The sequence below is a fragment of the Ruditapes philippinarum genome, unplaced genomic scaffold, assembly GCF_026571515.1.
Source record: "Ruditapes philippinarum isolate M1 unplaced genomic scaffold, ASM2657151v2 ctg4349_1_1_1_1, whole genome shotgun sequence".
NCBI lineage: Eukaryota > Metazoa > Mollusca > Bivalvia > Venerida > Veneridae > Ruditapes > Ruditapes philippinarum.
Genome location: NW_026856965.1, coordinates 5,965 through 18,489, shown reverse-complemented (window position 1 = coordinate 18,489; position 12,525 = coordinate 5,965). Strand labels below are relative to the sequence as shown.

Below are 12,525 nucleotides of genomic sequence, written 5' to 3'. Positions count from 1 at the left end.
CTCGTCTGAATGGACTCGTCCTATTTTAAAGGAGGGAATACTATGTATTTATAGAAAAAAAAACGAAGCAATAATAAAAAACAAAAAACACGCTTAAATTACATTTTATTATTATAGTTCATATACAATGTATGATGCGGAATAACATACAGTAGAATCCCTACTAAAGACCACCTCGGAATTAAGACCACCCCGCTTTTAAGACCAGTTTTTAAAAGAACGGAATTTTCTGTTCTTTATGTCAATGGTTACATAATCCAGAATTAAGACCACCTCACTTATCCACTTTTAAGACCACCAAATTCAGTCCCAATTCATTATTTTGTTCTTTATTTGATCTCACTATTGAGACCACTGATATTAAAATCAACAATTTCCTAGATCTTAAATGTGTTGCTATGTTATTATTATCTGCTTGATTGCTCTTAGGCATGACACTTGATTACACAAGGTGTCAAAATCTGTTATTTATGGGATATTTCATGAAAAAGGTGAGAAGGTTTAGGGTGGTTTAATGTTGCTTTATGCCCATTTATTTTTTTGAAGAAATAATGTCTTATATGATATGTGAATAATGTACATCATACATAATTAATATTGAAATCAGAACAAAGAAACATTTGATATTAAATTTCTTAAGAAATATGTTTTCTTCCCATCAGATGTAACATTATAACATACTTTCATATTGTATTTGCAGGTTAAGATACATATTGTTTGTTCATACAAAATGACTTAAACAGGCCCTGGTCATAACATGTGTAATCAATGATAAGAATATCCACAATTAAGACCACCCCGCAATTAAGACCACTTTGGTCCAGTCCCAATGGTGGTCTTAATTGAGGGGTTTTACTGTACATGTATTTGCCTCTTTTTTGTTTGCGACTAAACTTCGCTTCTTTTGTTCAATGATCACAGTTATACTGTTTTCTATCGTCTGCTGCTAGAAACTGTTAATTTCTAAACTCAAGTAAAACTTCCAGGGTTTCGCCACGGCCCGTAAGGGGAGATCACTGCGCGGGAGATTGATCAAAATGTCGCTGTCCATAGAACAAAATGGCGCGCTCCATATACATTCAGAATGCTTTGGGTTTCTATGTTAAGTTTGGTGTGAGTTTCAACAAATAAAGTTATTCTTTCTAATGAGATGTGAGAAAAAATGTATGTCACTGTAAAATTGAAGTGACTGGTGTTGTGGCATAAGTTATAATTTTAGTTGTTGTTTTTTTATTTATTACTTTCAGGCGGTGAACTGGAGGAGACTTTTGAAAAAATGCATACTGCACTGAATTCATTATCTGGCAAAAGTAAGTATTGTTTTCTTTTTTGGCGTACAGACCAATTTTAAAGCACAATGACCCTTAAATGTTTCCTTTTAATTTAAAAGGTTCGGGTACTCAAAACAGTAAAAATGCAAGACATACCAATTATCCAAAAAATGTGAATGAATCTTCCCTTTAATAGAATGTCATTTGACATTGAAACATTGTACTTTTTGTAACAAAACAACCTTGATTATCTTAATCATATATGTCTAAATCTGATTCTTATAAAGCTTCGGAAAAAGTTGGGGAAATGGCACAGTTAATTGAGGAGATGGCAGAGAGGGAGTGTGCACAGTTTGAGGAGGAGGATGGGGAAGATTCCGAAAACAGTCAATCGGACATGGACAAAACAATAGATGTTGACAATCAAGTACAGAGAAAGGCTGTTGCGGGCAAAGCAGCCAACTTGTTCCGAGCAAGAAACACGGCCGCTTCAAGAAATGCAGCCGCGACAAGAAATGAGCAACCAATTAATCAGAAAATGTTAGCCCTGCGGAAAATTCTGTCGCAACTTCTGGACAAGGTAGATCTTAACTAAAATCCGCATAAAATATTATATTATATTCTAGTTTTTAACTTTATTTAATATTTTATATACTACTTGTATTGCTGGGATATTTAAATGCCCATTATGCATCAGAAACAAAAAAAAATTCATTCTTTAGAAAGGAAAAACATGGAATTTATAAAGTTTAAATAATCGTTTCTGATCATGTTAAATTTCAGCTGAAGAAAGTAGCACTGAATTTGAAATTATATATCATAAAAGTAGCGAAATGTAAACAAAGTAGTTTATTGACCACCAAAATACTAAATCACTATTAATGTACCAATTGCCAAAGGGCAACAGGAGCAAAAGGTGGTTTAGGTAAATGGCCAATTAGTATTTTTTTGAAAATATAATAATGACCAAAATATAAAGCTTTTGGGAAATAAAAATAAAAATGTTTCTTGGGCATAATAGGTAATGGGTAATTCTTTGCTTTTATAGATAAAGATGTACAATTAAAACAGTGGCTCGAAAGGCTATAAAAATGTACTATTTAAAAACAAGAATGTCATCAAACTTTGTAATTCATCTACTTGATATACTCGTAACTTTAATTTTGGTGTCATCTTTATTTCAGGAATAGATGAGAGCGAACTGGCGTGACATATACACAGTGATAAAGTCAATCAAATAATTATGAAATTAAATTCATTGTAAGGGTATCCTTAAATTACATAAGACTATTAGAACAAAACAACAATATGTGTAAAACATTAAAAAAAGAATCGAAAAAAAACCCCGCAAATATGTGGGTAAAAACTATTAATTGCAACAAAAATAAATAAATAAAAGACGTGGCAGCAAAATTATTAAAGGATGTGTCGGGTGTCTCGCCGGTCGGAAATGAAAACCATGGAAACCGCAAACGGACATTGAAAATGAACTTATCTTTTACTTATTCTTTTACTTTAACTCTTTTTACCTGAAAAGACAAACAAGTAGAAAACAGAAAGAAAATCCGAACAACACTGAAAAACATGTCTCTGCTCTCCAAGAGGTTCATACATGTTCCAAGTGTTCTAAATGTTTGATGATTGATTAAAAATCCTGTATGTTGTGATTAAGTGAAGTGTTATATATGTATATAATTGTTCTTCTTCAAAAATTTCCAAACATCCAAGAAAATGTGTTGAATATGTACAGCAAATGTTAAAAAAACATATAATTGAACATTAAAGTTAATGCATTCAGTTAAGAATAAGACATTTTTTGAAGAAACCAAACTTTTTACCTATGTATGTGACATCCAAATATTGTAAATTTGGTACTTGTATGTGCTACATATTGCTGAGATGTATGTATTAGATGTTTTTTTTTGTTGTTGTTGTTTATTTTATATACAAATGTGACAGTTACTTAAATTAGAAAAATATTTTTATATAGTTTCACTATATAAGTCATAGCATAAAAAAATCAAAGCAAATTGCGCGTTTATCGGCGAACCACAGTAGAGTTTCCTTTAAATTGCCGTACCTGGACTGTCATATAAATAATGTATTTTTCCATATTATGTGTGTCTATAACTGTTGTTTGTATACTTTAATAATACCTATTTTCTTTTCCAATAAACTTTTTTCTCATTGCAATCATTTGTAGTTATCTTTTCCTAATCAATTCAAACCTCAAAATAATCATGGACATGGAGAATTCTGGGGAGCGGCTTTGTGGTTAAAGACTAAAGTAGTTCGGGTTCGAGCAGTGGTTGTGTCTACGAAGAGGACATGAAAATGGTTCAATTAGAATATAAGTATAAAGCAGCAAGCCTTCAGATACACTATGATTCATGCCAATTTTCATGAAAAGATTGAAAATTGATTAAAGAATAATAGGTTATTAAATGAACAAATAATTTCAAAGTAATTTACACATTGCAAACGGCACGTCCAATCCAAATGAATTATCAAGTAAAGGTAAAAATATGCCAACATAGCGTTTACAGCGTTAGTCACGCAGTAGACTATTTAACCTGATGATAAATATTGCAAAATCTGTTCTTCGTGGCATATTACATGTATATCTTCAATGAGATTGTGAATATTTTTACTTCTCTTAAAAGTTGATTTTCTTGAAATTGTTTGGCTCATGTGATGACATGCACGCTTTGAAGTTTAACTAAAATAAATGCATTGTGCATTGTATATTCATAGGGATAAACTTTAAAGTGGCCTTCAGCCTTTCTAAAGGTTAAATAAATAATTATATGAAATTAAACAAAATCGTTTCATATAATTGTGAGATAAAAAAAAACGATGTAAAAAAGGTGGAAAATTACATTTGCTGACGATAAAATACTTAATCAATAAGGATCCCACTCAATACCTCTAACTCTGTATTTAAATTAGTAAAGCGGACGATTCGTTTCCGATCTTCTATTTTTAGAAACAAACGTCACTCACGCGTTATAAATAGCTCTCGAGACGCTGTTTTAAAGAAGGCTTAACAGTGATATGATTAGCCTTTTCCAAGATTGAATAACTGAAGTCCTTAGCTTGAAACAAAATAGAATTGTTTTCCCAACAGCAAATAAAAGCTGGAGACCGCTTTAAAATTCCAGAAGAAAAAAGAACTTTGCACCTAAATATTCTGCACATGAAAAATAGTCCATTTAGACTTTTGGAGAACTTGTCTAGGAGCTGTTAAAATCTATCAAAAATTTGGCTAGATGCATAGAACATTAGTCATGGAATTATAACACATAAATATAACAGCATTTCAACAATGGAGAGTTTAATAAAAAAACATTAACATTAAAACAGACTGATAAAAAAGAAAACAAATATAATATATAAACATATTAACATATGAAAACACGTGTAACTTACAAGGTTAAAACTCTCAAACATAAATATATTAAAGTGAAATAGTCTATAATGGGAAGTCTGTTATATCATTAATACTGAAAACGAATTGTATATACATGTTGTATACATATACATGTATATATATATATATATATATATATATATATATGTATACATATAGATGCTGTTGGTAAGTGTTAGATACATGATCCGTTATGACATATAGCAGACAATAATGTGTTCTAAATTCATCATATATAATTATGTTAATATTAAATCTCTTTAAAACTCTTTTACCAACGATATTTCGTTAGAATAACCAACTGGTGCATTCATATTGATTTTATCAGCATTTGTAATACTTATATAAAGATGTTTCCATTGAAGACCAATCCACTTTAAAGCCACACTAAAAATAAATAATTGGCATCTGCAAGATGAGTATCATTCTGATTCGAACAGCGACATAAAAGACATAATACTGACAGCTACATAACTATTCTTATTCTGAGAACTATATGAACGATGAAGCCATGACAGCTACATGAAAGCTACAGTATTAATTTAATGACAGCTACATGAAAGATGTAGAACTTACAGCTAAATGAGTTTTATTATAGTGACATTTGTATGATTAATATGGCACGAGCAACCATGTCACTTGTATAATACTTACAGCTACATATAAATCTAGCAATAACAGTCACACAACTATTTCAAACTGATAGCTACATGAAATATATGACACTGACAGCTACATGACTACTGTTATACTTACAGCTACATAGATATCATTATATTGGCAGATGCATGATTGTTATTATTCTTACAGCTAGAGGAAAGACATAATACTGATATCTACATGATTATTTTTACACTGACAACTACACGAAAGATATAGCAATGACAGCTACATGGTTATTTTCATAATGACAGCTACATGAAAGATGTAGCACCGGATGCCACAATACTATGATTATATTGACAGCTACATGGTCAGTATTATTCTGACAGCCACCCCAAAGACGTGATACTGATATCTACAATTGTTTTTGACTAAAATAATAATGACAGCTACAAGAAAGATGTAGCACTGACAGCTTCATGAGTATTATTATAATGACAGCTACAAGAAAGCTGTAGAACCTACATCTTTATGGTTATTATCATTATAGTGACAGCTACATAAAAGATGTAGGGATGACAGCTGCATGTGTATTAATATCGTGACAGCTACATGTGTATTAATAAAGTGACAGCTACATGAAAGATTGCACTGACAGCTACATGACTATTATAACTGGAAGCCATATTACTATAATCATAACGACAGCTACATGAAAATTATGACATTTATTTAACAAAAGACACTGTATGCTTTAAGGACTATATGAACAAACAATAAAAATATATTGCTAGCAAAAGACTAGTTGTAACATTAGCTAGCTCCGTCAAATGCATGTTGGATGAATGGTTGAAACATAGAATAAATTTTAGAAGTTTAGATTTTCTTGGATCCGAAGTGTTCGTTTCATACTACCGACACTACTGCCTAGTTGAGCCGGAAATAAGGACTTTCCTAATGGATGTTTTCCTTTCTGAAATTAAGAGAAAATAGATATGAGCCGCGTCACGACAAAACCAACATAATGGGTTTGCGACCAGCATGGATCCAGACCAGCCTGCGCATCCGCGCAGTCTGATCAGGATCCATGCTGTTCGCTACCAACCCTATTACAAGTAAAGAAACTGATAGCGAACAGAATGGATCCTGATCAGACTGCGCGGATGCGCAGGCTGGTCTGGATCCATGCTGGTCGCAAACGCACTATGTTGGTTTTGTCGTGACACGGCTCAATTATTTTAAGCACGAAAAGAAGATTATATTATGTCCTAAAACTGGAATGTTGTTCAAACTTCATTTACTAAATGTCTATTTTAAGCTCGATAACTGACTGATTTATTTAACTGGCAACAGAAACTTTTATAGGCGTGTTGTTTATCAATCCATATCAGAGATGGAAAATGAGATGGAACCACCAAAACGTACATGAATATTCGCCTTAAAGACAAGTTAGCAAAAAAAAAGGATATATAAACGTGTCAGTTTGACTGTCTTTAAGGGAGGGGTGCATTGTATTGTTTACAGTAAACACTTAAAATTTTATTGAAAAGGCAAAAAGATTATCAAGCTTTTTCCTATATAATTTTGGCAAATCTCGTTTGTTTTTGCATCCTGTATTGATTTTAAAGTGTTTAAAGATATATATCTGCTGAAAAAATTATTGTCTGAATTTAAAAAAAAAAATACTTCCAAACAGCTTGTGTGAAATAAAAATGGTAGATAATTGTCATAAATGCAAACGACACAGACATAAAATCATTGCTAGACGAATAAAACCCTTCTTAAAATAGCAAAAAATATTTTGTTCCGGAACATATTTTTCTGTTTACGTACAATATTCATGTGTGTTAAATAACAGAGACCTTCTCTGTTAAAACTTACTTTGGAATCTAAATCTAAAATCTAAATCTTATTTAAAAGCGTAATCTTGACATAGTTTTCTGTTGCCAAAATTCATATTATCTTACATAAGCTTTAAACAGCGAAAAAGATTGACCAAATCTGACGAATTTATAATAAATGCACTGTCCAAATTTTCCTACATGTACAGTGAATTTACAAAATTTATTTAGTTCATTTGCGTTGGACGCTTAAATATTCCTATTAATACATTATTCGATTACCTCATCGCAAAAGTCGCTGGGACTACAAAAAATATGGCGATTTTCCTTTAGGTTTCATTATGAGGTGACGACGATGATGTTTTTGTCAACGCAAAAATGACATTGACCTTTGACCTACTGACCTTAAAGTTAATAGAAATTATTTACAGATCATGACCAACTTTTCCAACGCACTATGTTGGTTTTGTCCTTGTGCGGCTCAAATTTAATGTTGAATATGAAGAATTCACTTTTAATCATTACCCCTTAATCGTGAGTTCAAGAAACCATGTAATGATTATTGAAGACAAGCTTGTGACGATTTTTGACAATTATTAAATCATAAAACTGATTGACATGAAAGTACTTGACTTTATTGTTACAATTAGAACACGGAATCAGTTTGAACGTTTTGTGACGGTAAATGTAAACTATTTGAAAACGTATTAATAGAACACTTCAACTAAGTTATGTACATGCACACAATTAATATGATTCGAGGTTATGAAATAGAAGAAACACAGTATGCAGTTAAAAAGTTAATCCGATTCTTAAGATTTGTTTAGGGAGAGAACTCTAGAAAACAAATTTATGCTCCCGCACGGCCTACTTTTCCTGAAAATGTGATCATAGTTAACTCCCCTTACTAGCACGCAAACGTCTAGAATTACAAAGACTAGACTACGTGTTTGTTTTTCCCGCGCATTGAATAATGAAACATGTCGTTTGGATTAGCAGTAAATGTGTTAGTTACCATCAAACAAATCGTAGAGAATTATAATCGTCAATTACTTTAGGTGCTTCTTCCTCCCTTTTCTGCCTTGGTGACCGTTTTACCCTGGGTTTGCCCGTAACGGGGTCAATGTCCGGCATTTCATATTCATGGTATGAGGTATATGGTTTGTACTCCGGAATTTTTACTTGGATCTGCAAGACAATGTTTTGTTGAAAGAAAACAGTGTGTAAAATTAAGAATATGAAAACAATGAGGGAGAAGGTGAGGGATGAAAGGGATTATGGTAGAACGTTCATTTTGTCGACACATCAATATTTTATTACCACTGAAGGTTCGAACCCGTAAATGGACTTGATATTTCGTTTTAGGTAAAACTGTCCATGTAACGTTCGATACCTCAATAGTCATTAATCAAGTTTGTTCATATCCGGACAGGTATATAGGATTTTTTTTCTTTACAAAATGAAAGCTTGAGAATCACTTAATGATAGCAACAACCTTCCGCGTGCCCAATATGCAGTTTACAAAAAGTGTATTCTTCGACCATATACCTGAACCTTTTTTGTATTTCGTATTGGATTTCAAAAGCACCTACAATGCTGTAAGTCTAGTACTAGTATTCAAACATTATAATTGTGCCAAAGAAAAGAAACGTGACCCTCAGAAATTATCTAAAATGACTTCAGATTGACGTGGATAGACATGAAACCAGCAGAAAGTTAAAAACCTTACAAGCCAAAGAATTACACATGCATGTATCAAATCAAGATTAAGGACAAAGTCTCTAAATATAACTTAGGAAAATTTTAGGCAATGTCCCACAAAAGAAGAACTAGAACCAGCCACAAAACAGGAGAAAGATCTAGATCCGGGGTTATTTAAAACAATATTATCAAATACGTTCCAACTCGCAACTTCATAAGATAAAATAGCACTAAACATTATTCTCAGAAATAAAGAACAGTTTTCATAATAAGCAACAACAACAACAACAAAAACATTTTCTCATTATTATTGTGTGATATCATGTTTACTAAGAATTTAATACTGCATGATTTAATTACATTGACAATTGTCCTATTTTCCCAGAAATAAAAGGGCGACAACCAAGATCAGCGGTGGTGTTTCCGGCATAGATATTTAATTTAAGACAAAGACCTTGAATCCTTTGTGCTAACCGAAGAGCTGCTGAGTGAATACAAAACCTCCCGACTGCAAAATAATTTCAACTTTACATATAAATGGCATGCTCGCTTTATGGTTTTGCAGTAAGCACAAGATCACCGTTTTCACCCGGAATCCCTTACACATGTCAATTGATTCTGTTTTACTGTCTGAGAATATGGACGTAACCATTTTATAGTAGCAAACAACAGCAGTGCTTCCAGCGCTTTGATTTTAGTGTAAAATAAGATTTTTACGAGTGGCGTGGACTATTAATTGTATGGAGCATGTAATAAAAACAAACTTTTTATGTATTTCATAATATCTCATTTAGTATAATAACGAAGACAATTTTTACAAAATTCAATACTTAAAGTATGTATAGGAAACTTACAGATTTCACGGGATCCTTATACTCCCCTTTTGGCACCTTAAGGGGGTCCTTGTATTCACCTGCTAGTTTTTTCAGAGGGTCCACATAGGACTGCGACTTGAATGGATCTTTGACTGTAGGGATGAGGGAACTAACAGGGTCGTTCGCTGGCTTTTCTCTACTCATTATAATTCAAATGTTAATGATCCTAAAATCGAAGACAAATTCAAGTGTGTTAGTTTGCCACGTTGTCTTATGTGTACTGGAAGTCAGTCTGTTTTAGATAATAATAAAGATGTATCAATAATAAGTTTATAAAAATAAATTCATATTCATAATAATATTTATAACTATGGTTATTATTAGAATTACTGGTTCTTGTTAGTATCACAACTATTGTCATAATAATAATAATAATAATAATAATAATAATAATGATAATAATAATTATTACTATTATTATTATTATTATAATTATATATTTATAAACATTATCATCATAATAATTATAATTATCAGTATTGTTACCATCACATATCCTATGTTACTCATTACTTATAACTCAAGTATCGAGGAAATCCAAACAGTACAGGAATTCCTGTGATTACAAGAAGATACTGTGTTGCACCGTATACATCTTACAACGTATAAAGCTTACGGATTAGCTGTATATGTTGACTGTAAAACCGTATATATACAGCTAACCACCTCTTTAGCTTATACAGCTTACGACCAATATAGCTTACGGACGAGTTGTAAACGATAACTGTAACCCGGTATACAGCTTACACCGACTACAACTTACGGTTTGGTCTATTCGTCAAGATGCGGCATATCACCGTATATAGTTTATTTTTGTGAGATGACCAAGATGGTGATTTTCATCACTTTTTTGTCCCGACTGCTGGAACTACAGCTTCGCCTTCGACTAGTTGTACGACGACGATTTTTAAAGTTACAATGACATCTACGACTTAATTAAGTAACTACACGTAAAGCTATGACTTCAACGACGACTACAACTTTTACGCCTACGAGTACGTCAAAGACTATGACTTTTATTACTACGACTGTCGTGACGACTTTGAATTATACTACTACATGTAAGGATACAAACATGAAAATAACGACGTCTACCAAAAACAATCACTTATATGTGTACGAGTACTGCTTAAACTACGACAACGACTAAGTACACGACTTCAAAGACTACGCTGGTAATTCCGGCTAAAACTTTGGCTATGACTATGTCTTTTACGTCTTTTTATGAAGTCTTTTTACGGTACGATCACAAAGATAACGACGGTTTTGACCATGAACACTAACTTTACGAATTATTATTACAAGAATAGCTACGACGACTACCAAAACTATAACTTTTTGACTACTAGAAAGCCTGAGACTACAGCAAGGACCACGAAAACCTCCAAGACGCCAAGACTTATACGACTACGGCTACAAATACGACCATGTCTTCACCGACGGCTACGACCACGACCACAGTTATAACGACTACGACCATGACTGCGAGTTTTAACAAGTTATTTTACTACTTCTACGGCTTCAGATCCGACAACATCTTCGACTACATTTATAACGATAACGGTTTGTACGACGACGTCTGCTATTACTACTACTACGACTCCGACGACTACGACAGCGACAACTACAACGATAACGGCGACTTCGACTAACTATGACTATGACTACTAGCACTAGCACTAGAACTACAACAACAACTCCGACAATTTTGATCACAATGCATTAGTTAAGGTCAATGTGAACTTGGCCTTTAAACTACTGACCTAACAACTATTACGGGCCATTCCTTCTAAATATGAAAACAATATTATTATGATTTTACTTTTGTCGACAGAAGTTAGCTAAATACGTTTAGACAGAATAACTTTTTTGAAAGTAGATGCACACATCTAACTTATACAGTGTATATTAAGCTGTATATGTTGTAAACTAATGGGTAAGCTATGTACATCGTGAGCTATATAATCTGCATATATATAAATAAACAAACAAAAAACTCACCAGAAAGACTTCTTATATGTCAAAATTTAAAAAAAAAACTATTCTATTCATGTACATTAAAAATAAAAAGGTACTATATTTCGTACGACTACTAGAATTTCTTAAATCATTTAATTAAAAAAATCAGTCATACCTTTATCCAAACTATTCGGCATGTCCCTTTTCCTTCTTTCCTAAATTTTCAAATTAAATCTTCTTTTTATATTTTCTTAAAGTAACATATAAAGTAAAATATAACAACTTCAGAACGCTAATAAGAATGTTTCAAGTTTAAGTTAAAAATATGTTTTGTAGCTTTATCCTATAATTAGTTTAATTATTTATAATTGAATGCTATACCGTCATTTGACACATGCATTGTGATAAGATAGATATATTTCAATAGAACAAGGTTAAATCTAATTGATGTGTCGTGATTTTGAAAGAATTCAACCCATGAAAGATAATTATATTTACTGACGTTGTTACTAAAATAAAGATCTGTTATTTAAACCGCTTGAATAAAGAAAAAAAATGATTATAGGGTAAACAGGGGAGTGGGAGTGGGATGTGTTGACGGGGTTGGGAACTTTGAATTTTGGACCGGGTTGGTTTGGCTGAGGGGTTATCAGTCGGTTGTGTTGCTGTCGCATTATAGACTTTTAAGGTTTATTGGTCCTATATTTTATATAATTAAAATGAATGACGCACACAGTTTTGAGTGGATACAGATCTTATTTTATAACGGAAACATGATTTCTACATGTTATTTAGTTTAAACATAGTTCATAAAACATGTTGCTAATACATTTACAATAAGTAGA

General features: G+C 32.4%; 2 protein-coding genes across 4 annotated transcripts; one reads left to right on the top strand and one right to left on the bottom strand.

Annotated features, from left to right (window-relative positions):
* The first annotated feature begins 1,154 nt into the window (after positions 1-1,154).
* On the top strand, positions 1,155-2,644 carry LOC132748297 (uncharacterized). Its single transcript, XM_060737869.1, has 3 exons — positions 1,155-1,310; positions 1,559-1,851; positions 2,456-2,644. The coding sequence occupies exons 1-3, from the start codon at positions 1,277-1,279 to the stop codon at positions 2,459-2,461; spliced, it is 333 nt and encodes a 110-aa protein (XP_060593852.1). The 5' UTR covers positions 1,155-1,276; the 3' UTR covers positions 2,462-2,644.
* A 2,382-nt stretch (positions 2,645-5,026) lies between these two features.
* On the bottom strand, positions 5,027-12,016 carry LOC132748296 (uncharacterized). Of its 3 annotated transcripts, none has more exons than XR_009628235.1 (4): positions 11,856-12,015; positions 9,701-9,887; positions 8,161-8,333; positions 5,027-6,277 (listed from the first exon to the last, which is right to left on the bottom strand). XR_009628235.1 is itself a non-coding variant. In XM_060737868.1 (4 exons), exons 2-4 carry the CDS (start codon positions 9,863-9,865, stop codon positions 6,173-6,175), a joined length of 405 nt encoding a protein of 134 aa, XP_060593851.1. In that variant the 5' UTR covers positions 9,866-9,953; positions 11,856-12,016; the 3' UTR covers positions 5,029-6,172. The 3 variants fall into 3 exon arrangements, 2 of the variants coding, with proteins under 2 accessions (XP_060593851.1, XP_060593850.1); XM_060737868.1 differs by having other exon boundaries at positions 5,029-6,277; positions 8,199-8,333; positions 9,701-9,953; positions 11,856-12,016; XM_060737867.1 differs by having other exon boundaries at positions 5,033-6,277; positions 8,199-8,333; positions 11,856-12,014.
* Positions 12,017-12,525: the final 509 nt, after the last annotated feature.